Genomic DNA, 20,427 nt, shown 5'->3' on the forward strand with positions numbered 1-20,427 from the left:
AAGAAACAACTTTATTTTAACAGAGGAAAAATTTGAATTTGGGTATGTCTTCACTACGTGGCTATTTCAGGATACCAAAGGTATCTTAACAAGCTACCTGTTTCAAAAAATATTTTTCGAAATAACGGGTACGCACTTTCAGCATCCCAGTAACTCTCGTGGTAAAAGGATGTCTCAAAATAGTGTGATATTTTGAAATTTGGCGCTGTGTAGATGTGCCAATAATAAGCTATTTTGAAATTACCTCGAAATAAGGTATGCAATTTGCATAGCGCAAATTGTGTAGCTAATTTCAAGATTAGGGTGCTGTGTAAATGCACCCTTTGATATTAAGAAAATCTTTCTCGCACTAAGAACAATTCTGTGAAAACTTTGCAAAATAATCCATGTAAAGAGTCCTATTTAATGCATGCATTAGATCACATAATTCAAGATGCCACTTCAAACTCTTAAGATTTTATTAGAAAGCACAATTTGAATGTGCAATGTGAATTTGCCCTTTTTAAATGCAAATGATTTCGCAGTCACCTATGTCTTCCTTTTATACTTATTCCTTCTTCCTGCTACCACTAACCTTACTAGTCAAGATGCTTGTACTTCTTTTTTCCTTATGGCATGACTACACAGCAGCATTATTTTGGAATAACTGATGTTATTACAAAATAACATCGTGTGCGTCTACTCTACAAGTCTTTACTTTGAAATAATGTCGAGCTGGAGGACTTCTTACTCTGACTCATGATAAACCTCATTTCATGAGGAGTAAGGGAAGTCAAAGGAAAAGGGTTCTTCCTTTGATTTCCTGCTGTGTAGACAGCACTTAAAGCTGAATTAAGCTTTCAACTTCAGCCACATAATTGATATAGCTAAATAGCATAGCTTAATTCGACTTTAGTTCTGCTGTGTAGATGTGTCCTCAGAAATCTGTTGCCAATATTTTAAACAAACAGTTCCTACAAAATCTTCTCCAATGAATCTGTTAATACCTGTGTGTGTGTGAAGTGAGTCCACAACAAAGAAGAAGAAGAGGAGAAGAGGTCTGTGGAATGTATCTGTCTTCTCATTTAAATAAAAACACGTTCTCAATCCTAAATGCAAACAATCTTCTCTTTAGGGTACTTGACAGAAAAGTCTGATGTTGAAAAATATGGAGAGTTTTCTAGTAGGAGGACAATGTTCAGTTTATGCATTCTGAGGTGATAGGACAAGCAGATCATCACGAATTGTCTTTCCCCAGGATATGTTTTTGAAAATACTTGACATTTTGCACCCAGAAGCAAAAATATGCTCATTAGAAAAAAATACTAAACCACAAGAAGAAGTAATCTCTGGAAAAGAAAGTATAGCAGCACTCCAAGGAATTCAGGAATTTTTGTTTAAATGGGGAAGACGGAGAAAGAGAGAAGCTCATTCAAGCAGGGGGACTGACAGACTTGCCAGGTCCCTAAGCATGGTGCGGGGGATGGCTCCATGCTCTTGAAAGGAGTGGGGCTGAGCTGGCCCCCACTCCAGGTCTTTTGAATCTCTGGGTCCCAGGACAACTGCTGCCTGCATTCAAAGTTAGGAAAATCATCCTAAAGTTCTCTTCAATTTGAAGGTGGAATTCCTAGAAACCCCTCTATGCTAAGTGTGGTTCTCAGCCACCTCTCACAAAAAAGTTGTGTGCTGCTCTTCTTATTCTCTAACAATACATGTCCCACCCACCCTTCTACTTCCTGTTTTCCTGTGCCATTTGTGCAAATATTTCCCTGAAGAATTGTGGTTTTTATAGTAGCTGGTTTTGTTTGTTTGTTTTAAAGATAAAAGTTTTAAATTTCAGAAAAGCTTTTGTTCCTAGATTTTTTTTTTTTAAATTGAGCTTCACAAGTAGCTAAAACTGAATAGATTTTGAATCTCTGGGTATGTCTTTGGGTATGTCTAGATTACAGTTTAAAAAAAAAAAAAACGTCACCTGCGTCTAGACTGCCATCACGTTCTTTCGAAATTAAATCAAAAGAACACCGCAGTTTTTTCAACAGTGGTAAATCTCATTTTACAAGGAAGAATGCCTTTTTTAGAAAGAGCTATTTTTGAAAGAAAGCATCCAGATTTCGCTTTTTCGAAAGTCCCATGGCTGTCTAGATGATCTCTTTCAAAAAGAGGCTTTTTGAAAGAGGCTTATAAGTCTATACTTACCCTTTGTATAGTTTCATGGCCCACACAGTTACAGAGTTTTGTTATTTTCAAGATCTCTATTTCCAATCTTGGCATACGTCTAATCTTTCAGGTATCTGTTTGGCTGCCACCATTAGGCATAGGTTCATTGAAGTGAAGATACAACAGCAAGTGGCAAAAACTCCTTTTAAAGGAAGAGGTAGATAGCAAAAAGATCCATAAGCATATACAAAATGTGTATGCTGATGAAACCATGAACTTGAGAACTGCATGCAAATGACTGAAACATTTAAAGTCAGGCAGGAGTAGAATTTGTAACTAACCACAAGCTAGAGACCTTCATCAGTAACAGCACGTTGCAATTCTGAAAAGGCAGAACAGCTCATTAGGAAAGATTGACTAATAAACCCTTGGTGACCTTGTCTGCTGCTTTTGGATGCAGTTCTGCTTCAGCAGTCAGAGCACACTTGATACAGATTTTCTTAAATTTGTGCATGCTGAGTCCCTTGAAAACTCAGCAAGGAACACACAAAGCTTTTGAATTTCCCCTTGTAAAGATTAAAAAGCAAAGCTCTCAGCATGGGGAAGCACTGTAAAGCTATGCTACCAGCAGACAGCCTATAGTCCACCTCTAAATGGTCATTTTGTTGAGTGTTCTGGCAGGCAGTAACTTTGAACTATGCGGAGCATAAGCCCCCCAATCTTGATTCCAGTTTTTAAACAAACTAAAAATAGCAGCTTCCATCTGCATAGGAAAAACAGCTAAAACACCAACCTGGGGGGGGGGGGGGGGGGCAAATGGATTTTCTTCAGGCTTTTAAAAATAAGTATACAGTAAAGGGTTAGTTATCTGGCACATTGGGGGAATGAAGAGTACCCATTAGTCAATTAAGCTGGTTAATTATGAGTTCAAAGTGTGGGAGGGGGCTCCAGGCTGAGGCAGGGGGATGGTTTGTGGGAGGGAGCACAGGTTCTGGACTGAGGTGCAGGCTACAGTAGGAGACCAGAAATTAGGGTGAGGAAGAGGGATCTAATGTGGAGCAGGGGTTTGGTTGTGGGAGGGGTTGAGGACAGAGATGAAAGGTTTGGCTGCAATAGGGCTCTAGACTGAAGCTCAGTGGATCAGAGTTTGGAAGAAGTGGGGTCAGACTCAGGGAGGGACATTTTGTGCAAGAGGGGGCTGAGAGCTGGAGTGAAGGAGAGGGTACAGAGCACAGGCTCTGGGGGTAGTTTGGGTGCCGGAGGAGGCTCAGGGTAGGGACTGGAGTGAGGGAGAGATTTCAGGGAGCCAGATCTGGGCAGCACTCACCTTCGTGCCTCCCTGCAAGCAGCAACATGTTGCTAGGTAGAGGCACAGCTGGATGGCTCCTCACCCTGCCTTCAACTTCAGGCACCGCCACCGCAGCTCCCATTAGCTCTGGTTCCCAGCCAATGGGAGCGGTAGAGCCAACGGTCAGGGTGGAGTGGGGCAGGGGCAATGCATAGAGCTGCCTAGCCATGCCTCCATCCAGGAGCAACAGGAGTAAGTCACTGATTCCAGGGAGCAGAGCCAAATAGGCAGCATGCTGTCCCCACACCAACTGGACTTTCAATGAAGATAAGAAATGCCAGCTGGTACAGGGCTGGGTAACATAGCTTTTACTGTACGTACATTACATACCAGTGTGACAATCAATAAAAAGATTTGTAAATACACTAAATTAACACTGGTTTGCAAAATAAAATAAAATGTAAGATTCAGATTTCAACTTTTCATTCCAATTTAAAATGGGATTCCCCCCCCCCCCCCGAAATCTGCACTATTGCCTCTCCTTTTGCTTGCTGCAAGGCTCACAAAAGGAAGATAATGAGGAAACTCAACATATTTGAGTTCACATGCATCTGACGAAGTGGGTCTTTGCCCACGAAAGCTTATGCTCCTACACTTCAGTTAGTCTATAAGGTGCCACAGGACTCCTCGTCGCTTTTGCAGATTCAGACTAACACAGCTACCCCTCTGATACTTAACATATTTGAAGTATCTTTAAGTGTTTACACAGAATATCAGAATTCATATCCTCATTTTACAGTTGTGTAAACAGAGACATGTAGAGGCAAATGACTTGCTCCAAATCACCCAACACACCAGTGGCAAAACTGAGAATTAAATTCAGATCTCCTGAGTCAGTGCCCTATCCTCATTTAGAGGGTTTTTTTTTTTTAATTGTAGAACTGAAAGGTCCTTAATTTAAGCTAATTAAATTTAAATCTTCCAAAATCTGACTTTCTTCTCTGTGCAGCTGATTTAGGAGAGAATTTTATTTGTATATTTGAACAAATGGCTGGGATGTCGGTGTGTTAGAGAGAGACAGACAGAGAGACAGAAACACAGAGATGAAGTTCAGATCCAGATTTTGATGCCTATCTTCACAAATGCATTGTAATTACAAAAGTGTATTGCATCAAAACTCATGTTATTGCAAATAATAATGTTCAAAAATGTACTACACAGAAATATAATCATTATATTTACGTTATTTCTTACTTTTTAATTTACACGATTTATAGCTAGTTGGGTTTTTTTCATATATTAAATGGAAGGAATAATTTTCCTGCCTCGGAAGTTATTGGCTACTTAGCCTTTATAATACAATTTTTATTTTATGGTTGATGTGGAGGGAAGGAGTGGTATTGGATTTTGTGTGTTTTCTTTTTATGCTTATATGTCCAGGGTTAGTCACCCTAAAAATAAAAATCAGTACTACTACTCAAACATTAGCACCAAATCTCAATAACTGATTTGTTTTTAATTTAAATTGTGGTTTAACTAAACATTTGCTATTTGCTTTCTAAATAGCTCCTGCTCTAGAAAATATTTTTCACATACTGTAATAAACCTTTGCATTTTAGAATGCAATGTCAACCATACTTTTAAAAGTATGTTATTCTATGCTATAGTATAACTTTTTCTGAAAGAAGGTTTAGCTGACCTCTAGTGGTGGCAATAGAAAATACATTTAAATAATATAGAGAAGGAATAGTACTAATAGCTGTGATGAAACAAAATAATTCTATATAATTTTAAAATACTAGATTAAACATTGAAAATGAGGTGATTTTTTGACAATTACTTGAGTAAAGACAGCAAAGTCACTAAGGGTGAGGCTACACAGCAGGGTTTAACTTGAAATAAGCTACACAAATTGAGCTACGTCAATTGCATCGCTTATTTCAAAATGGATTATTTAGAAATTGGGAGCATCTATCTCAGAAATTGGGAGCAGCTATATATTTCAAAATAGAGCACTCTTCTTCTGACTACCCTTACTCCTCATACAATGAGCATTACAGGAGTTGGAGTAAGAAGTCCTCCAGGTTGGCAGTATTTCAACATTAATTCAAGATAACTGCCTGTTGTGTAGACGCTAAGTTATTTCGAATAATGCTAGTTATTTCAAAATAATGTTGCTGTGTAGATGTACCCTAAATGAACAGTAAAATTTCACATGAATATTTCTGTTGAACTTAATCTTAGAAAACTAATTTAGAAGTACATATTCAATAATAATACTGTTAATGAATTAAAATTGGTTGATCAAACACAGAAAAAATACATACTACCTACTACCTTAATTGATTCATTTAACAAGAGATGAGGTTTCCATCACACAACATTTGAAAACAACATATTAATGAAAAAATTTGAACTTTATAAGTCAAGAATCTTTGTATGAGGAATAACAGTTAACAGTTATTTCAAGAGAAGGGTTTTCTCTCGAAACAACGCTGCTACACAGGGCATTTTATTTCGCAATAATGCAATTTCAAAATGGCAGCCGGACGCGAGTATGCTAATTAAGCGCGGGATATTTAAATCCTGTGCTTCATTAGCAATTTCGGTACACTACATTTACATCCCTATCTCGAGATAGGAAGCAAATGTAGACATACCCTTAGGGAACATTTTCTGTGCATTAGCTGTCTGTTACTTCCTTATGGAAATGGAGCCCTATATATTATGTCTGTACTTGGCCTCCAACACCAGTGATGACTCCCAAGTTTTCCCAGTGCCTTAAGCACACTCTTTCCCACAGCTTCAACCTTTTCTTCAGGAACATGTTACTGTGAAATAGACACACATACAGATTTGGTAAGGGTTCTGAAAAACCAAACAACCTGCAGTTGACATGACAATTAACATGCCTATATGCTTCTCTCTGCCTCGCTATCTCAAGCTTCTCTCTGCCTCGCTATCTCGAGCTTCCTTTGAGCATTGGTCAGAGTCCTATAAAGGAGCCCAGCAACTTTCCTCCTGCACATAGCTTCAAATAATGGACTCTTTTTCCTACACCTTGCAATCATTTTCTATCTCTCTCAGCTCAAACCACAGTTTAGAAGAATTCCCCATTATGAAAGCATGCTCTGCTTTTCCCCTCTGACACCTCAGCTTCTTGTTTGAAAGTCTCCCCTTCTCCCCTCAATCTCTTAGCCTCTCTTTGTTCTCTCTTGCTGTCTGGTAAAATATCAACTATTCCACAACCTAAGGTGCTCCTATTTCAAGGGGACTATATAGATTAATGGCTCACTTTGTTAGCCCTGTATCATCACCTCTTAGAATTTCAATCCAATATGGAAGCAAAAAGACAATAGAGAAGGCAGAAAGCCCCATACTGAAACAGAGTCTGATACAGACCCACACAGACTCCCAATATCAAATGCAATTCACAAAGTGTGCTAGCATTCCTCAAATCACCACAGTTTTGAAAGGTCATCAGAAAAGTAACCATTGCTACTGCTGATTACAAATTTGCTTTAAGAGTGCTGATCTAAAGTCTGCAGGATAAACTACTATTGGTATTGTTGTAGCTCTCTACTTTCCTATAACCGTCTAGTTCACTTCCTAGAAACAAACTGATTATGTTACAGGGAGAAAGGAAGGAATGGACCCTCATCTTCCTCTCTACAACATTTTGACTATTTCTATTTGAGCAATACAAAATAGCTATGGGTCCATACCTCCACTTCTAGGCTACGTCTACACTGCTGGTTTTGCCAGCAGTGAGTATGCAAATGAGGCACAGATTAACATATTGCTGCACATCATTTGCATAATTTATACAAACTTTTTGTGGGGGAAAAAAGCAGCGTGGATGTTTTCTTTTAGTGTAAAAACCCCTTTTCCTGCCAGATCGGTAAACCTCCTTTTTGGGGGCATAAGGATCTGCCTGGAAAAGGGGTTTTTGCACAAAAAGAAAATGTCCACACTACTTTTTTTCCCCCGCAAAAACCCTTTGCGCAGAAACAGCTTGCATAAATTATGCAAATGAGGGATGGAGATATGCTAATCTGCCTCATTTGCATACTCACTGCCGGCAAAACTGGCAGTATAGACTTAGCCCTAATGTGAGTTTGCCTTCACATTCATTGCTACTGATGTTTATCCTAGGAGTCACTTGATTCACAGTATAGTTTTAGTAAGTGTCCCAGGCTCCTCCACTACTACTGTCTTCGTGGTTGCAGAAGTGAGCATTTAACATTGCCTCCTTTGGTCTCCAGAGCATGTTTGTCCTTTTCTCCCATTTAATCTCTGACAAATTTCTACCCTGCTTCCTCACTTGAATACTTTCCCCCTTACTCCTAATAGATTTGTAGGAGTTAGATTGAACTAGTGATACAACAGTTCAATCTACTAATTTTAAATCCATCTCTTCTCTCATGCCAGGGATACTATATGCTCCTCATTTCCCCATCCCCATATCAAATTACCCCACACCACATGTTGCTGTATGCTCCCTCCCCATTCACTTCTAGCTCAGTAATCTACCAGCAACAGGGCTGGCAACAGACTCAGCTCTGGTGCCCTCAGAAGGGGCAGGAGACTAGCCTCAGTCATGTGTCAGTGACTCTTTAAAGGACCCAGAGCTCTAGTCGGTTGCTGCTGCTTCCGCAAGTAGCTGTGGTGGTACAGAGGTGGTACCAGGTAGCATTTAGGAATACAATCATTCTTTTACTCATAAAATAGTAAAATATGAAATCATAGACAAACAGCCCCACAAATGCAATTCCTACAGTCACTGTTTGGAACATAAAAGTGCTTTATAATAAATCCATGCTGCTGCTTAATTAGAAAGCAATGAGTTAAATCAGAGCTTTAATATGCTAAGTGAGATTACAAATTACAGTGCTGATGGGTGAGGGTTGAATTTGTCCTGTGCCCTGCAGCAGTGATACAATCATCAGGATTACAAAAGGAAAATTTGAAAAAAAATGCTATATCCCTCCCTTTAAACATGATTTATGATCCACATACAGATTTCAAGTAAATTAACTTTAATTGAGCTGTCTGTCTGCTGAAAACTAGCTTTTATTTAGAGAGAAAAACAAAAATATGTTTAATAGAAAATAACCACATTCCGAATTTTTTAAATCTGCAACTTGCACAAGATTTAGAGAATGAAAAAATCAACTATATAACTGATCAGCATAATTTAAAAATGTACCTTTAATTTTTCAACTTCTTCCTTGTACTCCCTCTTTAATTGCAAAATGGCAGCATGGTACTCTGTAAATATAAAGAAGTGATTCATATTAATGACACTGAAGTCATAAAAGACTCGGTCTTTGAAAATAGCATAACTCTGCTGCCACTGTGCCATTTTATACTACGCTTCCATGCCAAAAACAGATTGAGATGACCGAAGAACAGGCCTGCTATAAAGGTGACAAAGAAAATATCATTGAAAGTGACATTGATTAGTGTGCATTCTCCAGGATCACATGATACGTATGGCCATACTGACAAAGGTAATACAAATAGCTCTCATATAGGGAGGGAGAGGAGTAAAAAGTGCCCCAGTGGATGGAAATGTATTTCAAACTGAGATAACTAGAAGAAATTTGGGATTTGTCTTTTGACGCAAATAGTGGAATTGATAGCATGCTTTTATGACACACGGAAAGTTCTCAAGGAATCTCTATATTTAATATTCAAATCTTTCACTGAATTTTATTCAATTGTAAAGTTTACGTCTACACATAGACTAATTGGACAGGATAAATAAAAAAGCAAAGAAATCTGAAGCCTAGAAAATACCTTGCAGTGAGAGACTTAAAAAACTTAAAAGTTTATGGAGGAAGAAGACAGAAAGGTGACCTGCTTATGATGTTTAAGTATCTTGATGGAGAAGAAATACTAGGCACCAAAGTACTTTTTCATATAGCAGAGAAAGGAAGCATAACAAGAACCAATGGCTGGAAGTTAAAGATGGACAATTTCAAATTAGAAACCAGGCAAACAAACATTAGCAGTGAATGTTATGAAAACTGGAACAACCTATCAAGGGAAGCAAGAGATTTCTCATCTCTTACTGTCTTTAATGTCTTTTTAGAAAACAGAACGCCACTGTAGAATATATGCTTTCATCAATCATGTTACTAGGCTCAATGATGAGTTACTTTGATGAACTTCTATGGCCTGTATCATATAGGAGGTTAGATTAGATCAGGAGTGGCCAACCCATTAAACAAACAGACACAAAACAGCGGCAGAAAAAATGCGAAGAGCCGCACCAGAATTATTTTTTGAGCAATTTTTGTTGAGCAAAAAAACAAAAAAGGAAGAGCTTCCCACCAACCCCCCAGAGTTGTTGAGCATAAAAAAAGGGGGGGAGGCTGCCCCTTTAAAAGACAAGGATTTTTGGCTACATCTGGCTCCCGGCAGCGGCCGCCATCTTGGTGACGCCATTTTGAATTGCCGCACCGGACGGCTCCCCTGCCCCAGTGAACACAGGGAGCCGGGGGCTGGGGACCATTTCTAGAGGAACAGGGGAGGCTTCATGAGCCGCACTTAAAGGGGAGGGGGGAAGAGCGGCATGAGGCTCGTGATCCATGGATTGGCCACCCCTGGACTAGATAATATAATGCACTGTTAGAATCTTAAATACATGAATCTATGAAAAATTATAATCAAATATAAATGAACAGATCGTATAATTTGTAGATCCATTTAAAAATAATAGTTTTCTTACAAAGAAACAAAGGCAGCTATGTCTATAGTATGCAGAGCTATTTGGGAAGTATCCCAAAATAGCTATCCCATGTCTATTGAAGCAGCCCATTATTTTAAAATAATGGGCAGCTTATTCCAATGTTCCCGTAACCATCATTCCATGAGGAGTAAGGGACATTTGGGAATAGTGCTTTATTTCAAAACTAACTCGAAATAGGCAATTTATGCTACACAATTTGCATAGCTTATCTTATTTTGAGGTAAGGGTGGGGTGTATACACACCAGGCCTGTTCTTCGCTTTGGTTGTGCTCTGAATCCCTAGCACTATTAATATTTTGTAAGACTAAGATTTTATTATGTATTTTTAAAAATTTGAACTGCAAATCATCAACCATGCAAAAGATTTCATACAATATGTACTTGATGGCTGAGTATGGAGCAATAGGTAAACGTAACTGAGGAAGTGGGTCTGGCCCACGAAAGCTCATCATCTAATAAACCATCTTGTTAGTCTTTAAAGTGCTACATTGTCCTGCATTTTGCTTCATATATCCTTAAACTCATCACAATTCCTAGTATTACCTATTTTGCAACAGCAAAATCAGAAGTATACTAATTAATACAATTCACAGTTCAGAGTAATCAAATGGAAACAAAACCATATGGACCTACATAAAATTAAGCTTTAATTTCAGGAGAAGGTAGGATTGTCAAAACATAACTACTTAGTCATGAAAATATAGTTGCCTTTTTGCTTTGAAAACATAATTAAAGAACTGAAACAGTCTTCTCTCTACTGACATGAAAGCATTCTAGGATAATATTAGCTACACTGATTACATGCTTGGTAGAGCTCTTTCTTTTTATAAGCAAAGCAGACTACAAAAGCTGACTTTTGTGTTTAGTAAGTAGAGTAGCTGTCACTGCTTGCACTCATAAATCACAGTTGGGCCGTGCTCACGTTCTTTGAAGAAAGCTTGTTGTAAATGAGACCAAGGACCCAGATGCAGCCAGTCCCTCTTAGGGCACTAAAGAAGCAGCCACACTTTTGGCAACTGAAGCCTACTCTCCTCGATCTGGTCTACACTAGGACTTCACACCAAATTTAGCCCTCCCCATGGTCATTTATATAAACAATTCATCCGCATTATCAAGCCTGTTGCTCTGTCTTAGGAGCTGCAGGAATCAAATCCTGTAGTCTCCTGTTCTTCATGAGGAGTGCAGACCATCCTTGCTATAAGTCCAAGATACATTCCAAAAAACTTGGACTTATTGTGAAACAAATTAAAGCGGGGAATTTTTTTCCTGCAACTGATTTCCATTGTGCAAATTGGGGTTTTCTTTGTGCAACTTAAGAGCAGGGAATGGGAAGACTTATAACACATCAGTTCCTACAAGCATCAACAACTTTAGTGCGGAACAGATGTTTACCGCAGAGACTTATAGCTGGGACACACTGTAACGCTATTCCTAACTATGCATGGCAGAAATTTCGCTAGTGTAGATACCATTGGCCTCGGGGGGGGGGGGGGGGCGGGAGCTTCTGCAGCTGTCCACAATGACACCTTGTGGCTTGACTACTTTCCCATTGACTTCAAAAAGCCCAGGGCACTGTACAATGCCCTGTCTCATGTGGCCAGCTTCACAAGCCCTTGGCCGAAGAGCAGCACACTGTGGCAAATGACATAAGTACCCCCAATATTCCATCGAATGTTTCCACAATTTCCACTTCCCAGGGGCTCAGAGTGCATAAAACCTCCACCCAAGCTATTACTTGGTTTACACACAAATTTTCTGGAAGGTCCTGCCAGCACATGACAAAGAGAATGACAAAAGCTGCTGCTGACTGCATTGCTGTGAACACTTTTTAAGAGGGGCAGTTGTCGTCTAAGTCTCTGTCAGATGGAAGGTATCTTTGTAACTATTGAGCTCTGAGGCTTTGTACTTGTCTCTTTGTAACTTTCAGCTACCTTGCCTTTTAAATTCTGCAACTTGTTGTAAGATTGTTGAGCTTTGTAACTCTCAGCCACTTTGCTTTATAAGTTTAAAACCTACTGTAAGCTTGGTGATTGTTGAGCTTTGCAACATTGTAATCTTTTTAACTCTCAGCCACTTTGCTTGTAACTTACTCTAAACTGCAGCCACCCTGTGAGTGAGAGAGAGAGAGAGGAGTGTGTTTAGGGTGAGGGAGACAGCAAGGCTAAACACTAAACACATAGAGCCAGGAGGTGACTAATTAAAGACAACTGCTGCCCTAAGCAAACAAAGGACCAAGATTGAGGGAGATCTGGACAAGCTCCTTGGTGACCAAAGTGGAGGAAGGACCCATGCATGAGTGACAGGAGCTGCCCAGTTCTTATAAAAGGAGCGAGCACCTGGCAGAAGCCCTCTTTCTGACCAGCTCAAGGGCCAGGATCCATGGCTAGCGGCAAACCTCCAGAATCAACATAACATGCTTTGGCTTGCTCTAAAAACCTTTTGCCTATGTAAGTGTGTGAGTGCCTGAGGGCATGAAATTGCGTGTGTGTGTGTGTGTGTGTGTGTGTGTGTGTGAGCGCTCACTCCCCTTCAGTTTAACCCTCTAGTGGCATTCAATGACAGCTCAGTCCCCTTGAGTTTAACCCTGTAGTGGATTGTTAATTCTTCATTTAATAAATCCATAGTAGTGTAACCCTGGGGTGGTCTCCAGTGAAACTGAGGTAACACCCCCAACGTTCCCTCAGAGATTCGATGGATGTGAGTACTTCTGCTTCCATGGCCTCCACTTCCCAGGGGTGCAGAGGAGCTTCAGCATCCCACACTGATGGTGGTGAAGCGTCCCTTGTGATGCATGAGCACCTGTAACACCATGGAGAAGAGTATGCCCTTGCAGTTGATGTACTCGGAGGCACATTGCTTGTGAGCCAGGATGGGGAGATGAGTTCCGTCTATGGTGCCCTTGTAGTTTTGGAAGCCCACAGCAGCAAAGCTATCCATCATGTTGTCCGCATTCCCAGAGTCATGACCCTCCATAGCAGGATGTTATTGATGGCCTTGGCTACTTGTATGAGCACAGTCCCAACTGTCAATTTCCCCACCCCAAACTGGTTCCTGACTGAGCAGCAGCTGTCTGGTGTGGCAAACTTCCAGAAAGCAATGGCCATGCACTTTTGGAGAGACAGAGAGAGCGAGAGAGAGAGAGAGCAGGTCTCAGGTGTGTATCCTGTTACCTCAGGAAGGGGCAAGCCATTCACAGAGTTCTATAACTACTGCTCATCATCCCATCTCTGCATGACGATGTAGTCCCACCAGTTGGAGCTCATTTCACGATGCCAGAAGTGGTGTTCCACTGTGTCCAGGGGACCGAGTGGTGGGCACTAGTACTTGCCAGGGCTTCCATGGCATGCCGAACTTTGTCGTCCTCCTCCTCTTTCTGGTTTTCCTCATCCTGTTTATGGTGGAGCAATATGTGGGTACTCTCTAAGATCTGCACCATGAGGCACAGAGTGAAAGCCATGAGCATGGCAATGTTCTACAGCACCTCAAATTCCATGATCAAAGTGCTGTGGCATCCACGCGGGCAATGAAGGCATGAAAAGGCCCTTTTATGTCACATGAAGAGGGAGGAAGTAGAAGAGTGCCTTCTGGGTCAGGTCCGAGAGGAGTGCCTGTAAGCACCCACTACCAGTTTTTCAACCCAAAGGACACCGAATGCATGGGCCTGAAAAGCCCCTCATGGTACTTCCTCCCCCTCCGACTCAGTAGCAGGCACCAAAAACATGGATGCATGCCCTTGAAGGACATTTAATTCCCACAGATGATGGGGACACCAATCCTCGGCTTCTTAACATTGGGGCTATGTCTAGACTGGCCCCTATTATGAAATAGCCATGCTAATTTCCAACTTTGGAATAGGAAAATCCGCGGGGGATTTAAATATCCTCCGCGGGATTTAAATAAACATGGCCGCCGCTTTTTTTCCGGCTTGGGGAAAAGCCGGAAAAAAGCGTCTAGACTGGCTTCCTGAAAGTAGGAATAAGAGATCCTCCGGAAAAGGGCTTTATTCCAGAGGATCGCGCCAGTCTAGACGCTTTTTTCTGGCTTTTCCCCAAGCCGGAAAAAAAGTGGCGGACATGTTTATTTAAATCCCGCGGGGGATATTTAAATCCCCCGCGGATTTCCCTATTCCAAAGTTGGAAATTAGCATGGCTATTTCGTAATAGGGGCCAGTCTAGACATAGCCTGGGTGCTCAGAACTCGACCATAGTAGATATGAGCTTATCTCATAGTGTAGATGTGCACCTCCTCTTTGCCTCCAGTTAAACATAGCCAACAGAACATGGCACCTCTCCTGCTTGCTCCCCAGTGCAACTCCTATTGACTTAATAGAGCAGAATCAGAGACCTTAAATGCAATGAGTGATGAACAAACACCAGACTTAACATGTAAAATTTTCCATAGGTGTGCCTCATTTGCCCCAGAAGATTTAAACTAGCAGATGTCTATAAAATATGTACTGTATGTTTCTCTTCAAAATAGCTTTGATTAAACTACAGAAGTTATTCAACAAAATTCAGAATTTTTTGTTGGACAACCAAAATTTAACTAGTAAGTCTGTTAGGATTTTATATGATGCCTATACAGAGAACTAAAATTTAAAAATTTTATACAGAGAACTAAAATAAAAACAAAAACAAAAAAAATTCTCTCTTGTGGGCGAGGGCAGTCTGTGTGTGCACCTTTCTTTTAATTGTTTGTTTCTATAGTGAGAGGAAAAGGATAGTTCATTTTCCACAAGCTGGAAAGAGAAACAGTTGAAGTCTGACAGAGGAAACTTCTTATGATTAGACCTTGTTTAAACTGTTTAAACTATTTTTGCCAGATAGATGGAGCTATACCGTAGCAGCTGGACAGATATAAAAAAATCAAAGGGAGAAAATAACTGGTATTTTTACATTTATTTGATTGGTAAAACAAGAGAGAAATAGGAGTCAAAATAAAAAGGACAAGGAAAACAACCTATAATATTATCACCTCAAAAGCTCTCTTCCCTTAAATTCAACATAAATAAGATTTAATGTTTAAGTACATAACTCATGCAGAAGACAATTCAAAGCACTCCAAGATACAAGAGATACAAAATACAAACCGAATAGGAACACTAACCAGTTTGTATGTAATATACAATTCCAGAACACCTTACTTGCTGCCTGTTTCCCAATTGGCTAACTCCTCTACAACTACCAAACAGGAATTCTCACACTTTCTGAAGCAGAAGTAAGTTAACATGTCTGTAGAAGTAGTATGTAGATTAATATTCCAAGGTTCTGGTATCTCAAGGATCTTGAAAGTGCTAAAATAAAGTCAAGATAAAAAGATAGTTCTGGAAAAATTGTTTGATTTAGTTTTTAAGCCTTGTATTTTATTTAAACGGCATAGTATTATTTATTATTTGGGAGTAGCAGTCTTATTACTTTCTTGCCTTTTACAGGTGTGTTGTGAGCAAGACACGAGAAGTCATTCTTCCGCTCTACTCTGCACTGGTTAGGCCTCAGTTGGAGTATTATGTCCAGTTGCGGGCACCACGTTTCAAGAAAGATGTGGAGAAATTGGAGAGGGTCCAGAGAAGAGCAACAAGAATGATTAAAGGTTTAGAGAACATGACCTATGAAGGAAGGCTGAAAGAATTGGGTTTGTTTAGTTCAGAAAAGAGAAGATTGAGGGGGGTCATGATACCCTTTTAGATACCTGAAAATGGCTATCATAAGGAGGAGGGAGAAAACTTGTTCATCTTGGCCTCTGAGGATAGAACAAGAAGCAATGGGCTTAAACTGCAGGAAGGGAGGTTTAGGTTGGGCATTAGGAAAAAGTTCCCAACTGTCAGGGTAGTTAAACACTGGAATAAATTGCCCAGGAGGTTGTAGAATCCCCATCTCTGGAGATATTTAAGAGTAGGTTAGATAATGTCTATCAGGGATGGTCTAGATAGTATTTGGTCCTGCCATGGAGGCAGGGGACTGGACTTGATGACCTCTTGAGGTCTCTTCCAGTCCTAGTATTCTATGATCAACACTGACTGGCAAATTACAGAATCATTTTAATAGCTAGGAATGCTACAACTCTTATTTATCAAATGTTGTTTTGAAGTTATCTTTGTGATAGATTGAATCAGAGGGGTCCCTTTGGGGTTGTCCCCAGGGCGCTGATCATGCCACTGAAGCCTGCCTTCCAGCTCTCCAGGACTCCCCACCACCCTTGTCCTGCTTGGTGGGATACCGAACCAGTTCAGCTCCTAGAGAGTTCAGCTTTTGGGCTTAGCACCCAGGAAAGCAACCCCCCAAAAGGAACCAAAATCCCAAATAAATCGGTCTTACTTTGTGTAAATATTTTACACAGAGGAAGCCCAAAAGGTCTGTGGGCTTTATCAATGAAGGAGATATGCACACTGGTTGCTCCTCTCCCCTCCCCGCCAGGTAACAATTATTTACACTGGGCTTGATAATGATCAAAAGTATTTTTATTAAGTGTTTGCAAATGAAAACAAAAGTAAGTTACTAAATTTAAAATGAACAAAAACCGTTAGCTAGTTCTAATCCACTAAGAAACTTATTACATGCAGATTCTTACCCTAAACAATTGTTCTTATCTTAGATAAAAAGCTTCAAGTCAGAGTTGATCTTTACTCTGACTTGGGTCTACAGCTTTTTCAAAGTTCTTTGTATCCTCTTAGGGTAGGCCAGGTAGTTTCAAAGGCCAGCTGAAGACAAATGACTTCCCATTGCTTAAGTAGACTTTCCCCAGGGCAGGAATCCTTGTTCAACACCCCTCAACACCATGGAAAAAATACCCAGGTTTAAGATGGATTCCAGTAACAAATGACATGATCACATGTCTTTCTAGGACTAAGCACAGTTTGGGCTTATAGAACAAACATGACATTCACAGGTCATTGATTTGAGTACTGTCTCATTGAGTTTCTGAGCATCAGTAATGGCCCACATTAGCACCTTTAAAACAGATCCACCGTTCATATTTTTAACTTCACATAAAAGAATGATACAGGACATCCCCACCATAAGTCTCCCCAGTATACATCTGTTCCCCACTCAAGTCATTAATGCTTGTAGGAACTGATGAGTTCTAAGTCCTCCCATTCCCTGCTCTTAAGTCATGCAACCTCTCTCCCCAATTTGCGCAAATGGAAATCAGCCTCAGGGAAAAAAGTGCCCCGCTTTCAGTTGTTTCCCTCTAAGTCCAAGTTTTTTGGAACATATCTTGGACTTATAGCAAGGACAGCCTGTACATGCACAGAAATAGGATATAAACATTCAGCAGATTGTAACATTAAAATTGATATGTTACATGACCTGTATTGCATAAAGCATCTTTGAGTTATACATATTAATATCCATAAACAAATTTTCATAAATCATGCAGGGGGTGGGAAGTGACAATCTTATTTCAAAAAATCTTGACCCCTGGGACAGTAGCAGAGGATCTAGAAGTCCTTTTCTTCTTAACTCTCCAACTCTCTGAATTGATTATAAACCATGTGTTGTACATTGATACATTGTAATTAATCTCCAGTATACTTTCTAGCATGCTATAAACAGATATACTGTAGAATACCAATTTACTGAGAAATGCAATGGTTTTTTCAGCCAAATTGGATAGGAAATATCTGAAATATAAATATTCCTCATGGGCAATAAAGGAGAGCGTGCTTTAAAGTAGATGCTTAAATTATGTAATAAGACTAGATAGATTATTTTTGCAATGTTCAAGTTAACTAATGAGGAATATTTTATTTTCTATTTAATAGGAGTTGATACCCAGCCAAGTATATATTACCTCCTCCTTAAGCAAACATTAATCTCTAGGTCTAAGATGGTACAGTGAAAAAAATCCCAGCAGATAAGACCCAGGCCTGAATATAATGTGTACTGTACTGTGTGACACAGATAGCAAACAAGTGATTCATTCTTACCTTCAACTATTTACCACAAGCCAATCTAATCTGGCACTATTCATTGTGAGCCATTTTAGCCCATGGAGAAAAGAGTCATGCACACAGAAGCAGTAGTTGGGGTTGAAAAAATTAAGAGAGGAGAGAATGGAGAACTGTAGGGTCGCAAAGGGAAAGCCTAATTGCAATTCTTAAAATTTCTGTGCATACTTCCTTACAAGGATACAGTGTGAAGTGCTCAATGCAAAGTACTTAGCAGTTGCTCAGAAAACAAACAACAGCGGTAGTGCAATCTGGACATAAATTATATGGAATGCAAGGAATATTACATATGTACAGTAAAACTCCATTAGTCCGGCATCCAATGCTCCGGGACTCCTGATGGTCCGGCACCATCAGGAACCCGGAAGTGCTGGGGCAGCCGGACAGGCTTCCCGCATTCAACTGCTGCTGAAACTGACCAGCAGCTGAATCGGGGAAGCTGGGAGCAGAGCAGCTGGGGTGCTGCCGGGTTGGTCTCGTAGCGCTGCCCCTCGGGGCTGCAGGTCCAACCCGGCAGCACCCCATCTGCTCTTGGGGATGCCTGGGGCAGAGCAGCTGGGGTGCTGCGGGGTTGGTCTCGTAGCGCCGCCCCTCGGCGCTGCAGGACCAACCCGGCAGGACCCAAGCTGCTCTGCCCCAGGGGTCCCCAAGTCAGCCGCTGCTGAAACAGATCAGCGGCTGATTCCAGGAATCCCGGGACAGAGCTGCTCTGCCTGGGGCTTCCTGGAATCAGCCGCTGATCTGTTTCAGCAGCGGCTGACTTGGGGACCCCTGGGGCAGAGCAGCTGGGGTCCTGCTGGGTTGGTCCCGCAGCGCCGTCCTTTGGCGCTGTGGGACCAACCCGGCAGCACTGCAGCTGCTCTGCCCCAGGCGTCCCCAAGAGCAGATGGGGTGCTCCCAGGTTGGACCTGCAGCCCCGAGGAGCAGCGCTACGAGACCAAGCCGGCAGCACCCCTGCTGCTCTGTCCCAGGTGTCCCCAAGAGAAGCTGGAGTGCTGCTGGGTTGGTGCCATAGCGCCGCCCCTTGGCGCTGCGGGACCAACCGGGAAGCACCCCAGCTGCTCTATTGCAGGCATCCCCGATTCAGCTACTGCTGAAACTGACCAGCAGCAGGTGAATCAGGGACACCTGGGGCAGAGCCGGACTATCGTAAGGGGGGGGCTATGAGGGGTCTGGGGTGGCATCCCCTCCCACCCCACTCCAGACCCCTCATAGCCCCCCCTTCTGATAGTCCGGCATATCTGATAATCTGGCACCCCCTGGGTACTAAAGGTGCCGGATTATTGGAAGTTTACTGTACTAGGCAGCTGCAACACCAAGAAGAGTAGGGTATTGAGTATCAGCAAGAAAAAAAAGTCAGGTGACAGGCACCCCTCGCATCTCTGGATGCAAAGAAGACAGAGCTGGCAATTTAGGATTTATATGTTATTGTAAGAGTAAAACACAAACACACACATACACACAAAAGATTTTTCTGTTGCTTCCCTCATATGAAGGAGTAAAGTACATATTCCGTTCCAATGACAGATGCTAATCACTGGTTCTACTGATTTGACTGTCTCTACCACAGTTTTCCTTTGGACTGAAAAGCCACCATATTTCAGGAGAACCACAAAGATTCAATTCATCTATTTTCATTACAGAAACTATATATGTAGTCTTCTTTTTACTGTACAACTTGACATTTTATGGAATCAGTTATAAACTGTTGTTGCTATAGCAAGTTATTATAATATCAGGATTTTTTAGAATAGTGACCAAAAAGCTATATTCCATTTTATATAAGTAAATACATATGTTAATGCCTGGTAATCAGCAACACATTTTTTTAAATAAGTTTAGTGAACTTCAAAAAAAAAAAACCCATAGAATTATAGAATTAGAAGGAACCTTAAGAGGTCATCAAGTCCAATCCCATGAATTCATGGCAGAACCAAGCACCATCTAGACCAGGGCTACACAACACATGGCCTGTGAGCTGCATGTGGCCCACGGTCTGTTTGTTTGTGGCCTGTGGTGCACTTTGGCTTTTCGTGGGGCTCAACACACGGCCACAGGTGGGATCCTTTGAACATGACCTCCCCTGGGAACATGCTCCACAACAGGAAGACATCTCCCAGGAAGGGTGAGCACTGAAAGACGTAAGCAGACGGGCTGGCTGGAAAAGATAGGTACAGGGTGTTGGAGTTTCTAGCCCCCAGGGAGAAGGTGCCAAGGGGGCTGGGGCATTGTAGGAAGTGCTTTGTATTCATGCCCATCAGGGTGAAAGAAGCTATTTGCATGTATATGCAGCCACAC

General features: G+C 41.2%; 1 protein-coding gene across 5 annotated transcripts in view; it reads right to left on the reverse strand.

Annotated features, from left to right (window-relative positions):
- Positions 1 to 20,427, reverse strand: part of FMN1 (formin 1) — a 372,953-nt gene that overhangs the window by 195,121 nt on the left and 157,405 nt on the right. For all 5 annotated transcript variants that reach the window (XM_089778461.1, XM_025189464.3, XM_075927044.2 and 2 more), the window contains one exon: positions 8,634 to 8,695. In XM_089778461.1, the coding sequence (XP_089634587.1) occupies positions 8,634 to 8,695 (62 nt within the window). The remainder of the gene's footprint in view (positions 1 to 8,633; positions 8,696 to 20,427) is intronic.

Source organism: Pelodiscus sinensis, chromosome 5 (genome assembly GCF_052426305.1).
Source record: "Pelodiscus sinensis isolate ZL-2025 chromosome 5, ASM5242630v1, whole genome shotgun sequence".
NCBI classification, from domain to species: domain Eukaryota; kingdom Metazoa; phylum Chordata; order Testudines; family Trionychidae; genus Pelodiscus; species Pelodiscus sinensis.